Raw genomic sequence first — 3,759 nt, forward strand, 5'->3', positions numbered from 1 at the left:
CGTGGAGACAATAGCTATGCTTGTGGGGTGGATGGATAAAGAATAGAGCTTGAAAGGGTAATTAGGTAAACAAGCTAAATGGTTAAGAAAATTAATTTTTATGTTCTTCTTTAATCTAAATTCAGTTTTTTTTATATTCTCGTGGTTATGACTAAACCCCTATTTTTACAAATTCTAGGAAAAAAATTATGTTCACATATATTAACTAAAATATTATTTAGTAAAAACACTTAATTATCGTCGTTGACCTGCAGACCAAAAAAAAAATTATTGGAAACTCACTTGAATGTCCATTTTGGCAATAAACAAAACCAACTTGACTTTTTGTTGTCTTTATTTTAAAAAAATTGCATTTGTCAATTTGCGTCAAGCTTTTGTGGGTCATTGATTTGTCTCGATGAGAGAAATTAGAAAAATAAAAAAATTTGATCGAAGTTTTGAAATTTTTTGAAAAAAAAAAACTTTTTGTTTATTTTTTCTTTTATTCAAAAGATCATGAGTTTCAATCATAAATTTTTAATTTTTCAATTCTTATCGTTGAGACAAATCAACAATTTACAAAAGCTTAGTGTAAATTTAACAAATAAGAAAAAATTTGAATAAAAACAACAAAAAGTCAGGTTGGCTATTCTTTTTTTTCTTTTTTTCTTTTTTAAATGGGCCTGAGTTTTTGTGTATTTGTTGGTAATCATTTTCCTATTTTGTTTATCAAAAGAAGCTTCCAGAGCACTACTATATGCATCTATGCATCCCATTTTCACTCACTACCCAAATTGAGAGGAGACCAAAATGGGGAGGAAGCCAAAACATTTCCCTTCCTTCTCCAAAGTTTTGATGGATGACTTCGCCAGCAAACTTGTGAGTTCTCTCTCTCTCTCTCTCTCAAATGTGATCACTTCAACAAAATGATCCCACACTGCCACACATGGATGTTCGTCTATAGCGTCTTTATAATTTACTCCGTATTTATTTATTTTCCTATAATGCATTATATATGTACTCTAAAGTTTCAATATTGTTTCTGGCAGCGGATACCTCCAGAATTTGTCATGAGAGATCTTGATGGAAAACTACCAGCAAAGGCACTGATTAAAGACCGAAATTATTCGCATTGGTGGACTGTGAAAGTAAAGACAACGGGCGAGGAGAACCACTACAGCTTCACGCAAAGCGGTTGGAGAAAGCTTGTGAGAGATTGTGAATTAAAAGAAATGGATTTCATGGTTTTCACACTTGTATCGAACTCTGTGTTCGAAGTTGTGAGATATGCTCCAAATGGGTGTGAGAAGGATCTAATAAGTAACCCCATTATTGGGCTGCAAGACTCTGAGCAAATCAAAGAAAACTCAGCTGTGGCCCCTAAGACTCGGTCGCGAAAGTCCAAGGAGGCTGATGCACTACCTCGTAATCTCTCTCCCTCTCTCTCTCTCTCTCTCTCTCTCTGAACGATCCGCTTGTTTGTTACTTCGTTGAAGACCATTGGACCTTTTAGAGGGTACAACTGGAAAGATTTTTCTTTTTCTTGTTCTGTTTTTTTTTTGTTTGGTTAAGTCGATCAGCTAGCTAGAAGCAATTATCCTTTGATAAAATGGGCTGCTTCGGGCTAGCATTTCATTTCTATGGCGTGTGTCTGTGTGTGTTGGGGACGTAATTTTGGTCATTGATATAGTGTTCTTTTTATACTGAATTTCTACGTACATCCGTTACCGGCAACCATTTCATTGATTAACATTATTTGGTAGTTGGGATAATGTACAGATCCAAGTACTAGAAGAAGATCGAGGGGAAAAGTGGCTGCTGAAGCATTTGGTTCTCGGGAACAAACAGAGCATCCTAGTTTTACTGTTGTTATCACGAAATACTATAGATCACGCCTGGTGAATCTATCTTTACACCTTCTAGCTTCTCTTTTTTCTTCCTTTTTATTTCTTATTGTTATACATGTCCCATGAAAAAAAAAATTATGGGGAGTGCTAGGTATCCGAAAGAGTACTCAGAAATTATCTCGAATTTGAAAATTAATGGTCCAGATTCTATTTTCAAATTCACCACTGGCATGGTTACTAGGCTGATCCCATTATTTTTTACGGCATAAGGCGACTTTAAAAGGATGGAGCCCTTTATGCGTTTCAAAGGTAAAATGTTGAAAAGATAAAATCAACTTCGAAAAGCAAGTTTTGGTTTTCAAAAAGATTCAAATACTAACCTAAAAGTATGTATCGTTGAAAAGTTTTAAAATAATGTATTACATTAAGATTCCTCTTGTGCATTTTGAGCGCTAAAATTAATATTAACCATGCTCGAATATCAATCTTCTCTTTTTTTATGGATTTATTTTACATGTATTTAATTTATTTTTTGAACTGAAAGTGAAGTGAGTTTAATATTATAGACATATATTTAACAAATATTGCATATCGGGTCCTATTTTAGCAAAAAAAATTGTGTCTTATTCGACTTTACTTAGGCTAATACAACAATGACATTGTGTAACGGCCCACGGATCAATCCATATTCGGCCTTGCCCAATGCAGACCTTTTGACCGAGTGGTTGACCAGTTCGGCCTTGGCTCCCACATCGAGAACACACTGGAAAAAATGAACGGATCGGTGATACCACATTAATACGCCACGTATTGTCACCGTTTCGCGAAATCTCTCTTGATGTCCTATTAGGTTAACCAGCTCTCTCTCTCTCTCTCTCTCTCTCTCTCTCTCTCTCATATATTTCAGACACTTCAAAAGTCTTTTGCAAGGGAGACTAGCATGGCGACGAAGAAGAGTGTGAAGCTGAGGAATGAAGAAGGGAAAGAGTGGACAGTTGACATATGTGTAAGGACCCATCGAACGTCCTATGGAAGGATTGATTTAGGTGTTGGGTGGCCTGCCTTCTGCAAAGAGAACGAGATAGTAGATGGGGATTCCTGTTTGTTCAAGTTCATCAAGAGTGCTGGAGATGTGATTGATGTTGTGGTACACAAGGGGGGAAGAGGGTAGGTACAATAACCCTCTGCAACACCAAAAAGACTTCAAATTTTGGGGTAAGCTGTTGGTAATGTATAAATTATAAGTACAATCTGGGTTTCTTTTGGTTCCTAGTTTTTTGGTTTCTCTTTTGTGGAAAACTGGTGTTGCCAGAGTAAAATTTGATACTTGCCATTTCAAAAGCTGGCCTGGCTGCAGTCATTTTAGACATGGGAACAGGGGATACTCTTGTTATAAGCAAATGCTGTGTTTTGGTTGGGTGTATGGACTCTTTTTTTTAGAAACAACCACTACGTAAATACAATCCCTTTTCGGTAGAATGTATGGTGTGGTGAGCACAATGATCGAATAATTGTCTTTCTTTCTCGTGTTGTGTTTTTGGTTATTGGATCTGTGTTGAGATCACCCAATCCCCTTATTGGATGCTTTATTTTTATTAACCTCTTTTCCCCTCGAAGTACCTTTTTTGAGTTAAATAAAAATTCATTCTTTTTCCGATTAAAAAAAAAAAAAGAAAAGAAAAGAAAGAGAGCCATAACCAGTTTTGATACTAAGGTTCTCTTTTTCTTTCTTCAACATACACGGAAGTAACCTTTTGACGTCAAAAATTGGTTTCCAAGGCAAAATTTATGACTTGAGTCTTAGAAAAATGCGAGGTGCAAAGAAAATGGACAAAAAAAATACCCTCAAAGTGTATATAAACGGCTCAGATGTACTGCACAGTGTATCTGAACCGTTCATGTACACTTTAAGGGTATTTTTTTTGCCAATTTT

At 35.8% G+C, this 3,759-nt stretch overlaps 1 protein-coding gene across 1 annotated transcript; it reads left to right on the forward strand.

Moving 5' to 3' along the window:
- The first annotated feature begins 789 nt into the window (after nt 1–789).
- On the forward strand, nt 790–3,351 carry LOC131298554 (putative B3 domain-containing protein At5g66980). Its single transcript, XM_058324035.1, has 4 exons — nt 790–858; nt 1,029–1,404; nt 1,759–1,877; nt 2,734–3,351. Exons 1-4 carry the CDS (start codon nt 790–792, stop codon nt 2,995–2,997), a joined length of 828 nt encoding a protein of 275 aa, XP_058180018.1. The 3' UTR covers nt 2,998–3,351.
- The last annotated feature ends 408 nt before the right edge of the window (nt 3,352–3,759 follow it).

This window comes from Rhododendron vialii, chromosome 8a, assembly GCF_030253575.1.
Source record: "Rhododendron vialii isolate Sample 1 chromosome 8a, ASM3025357v1".
Classification (NCBI taxonomy): domain Eukaryota; kingdom Viridiplantae; phylum Streptophyta; class Magnoliopsida; order Ericales; family Ericaceae; genus Rhododendron; species Rhododendron vialii.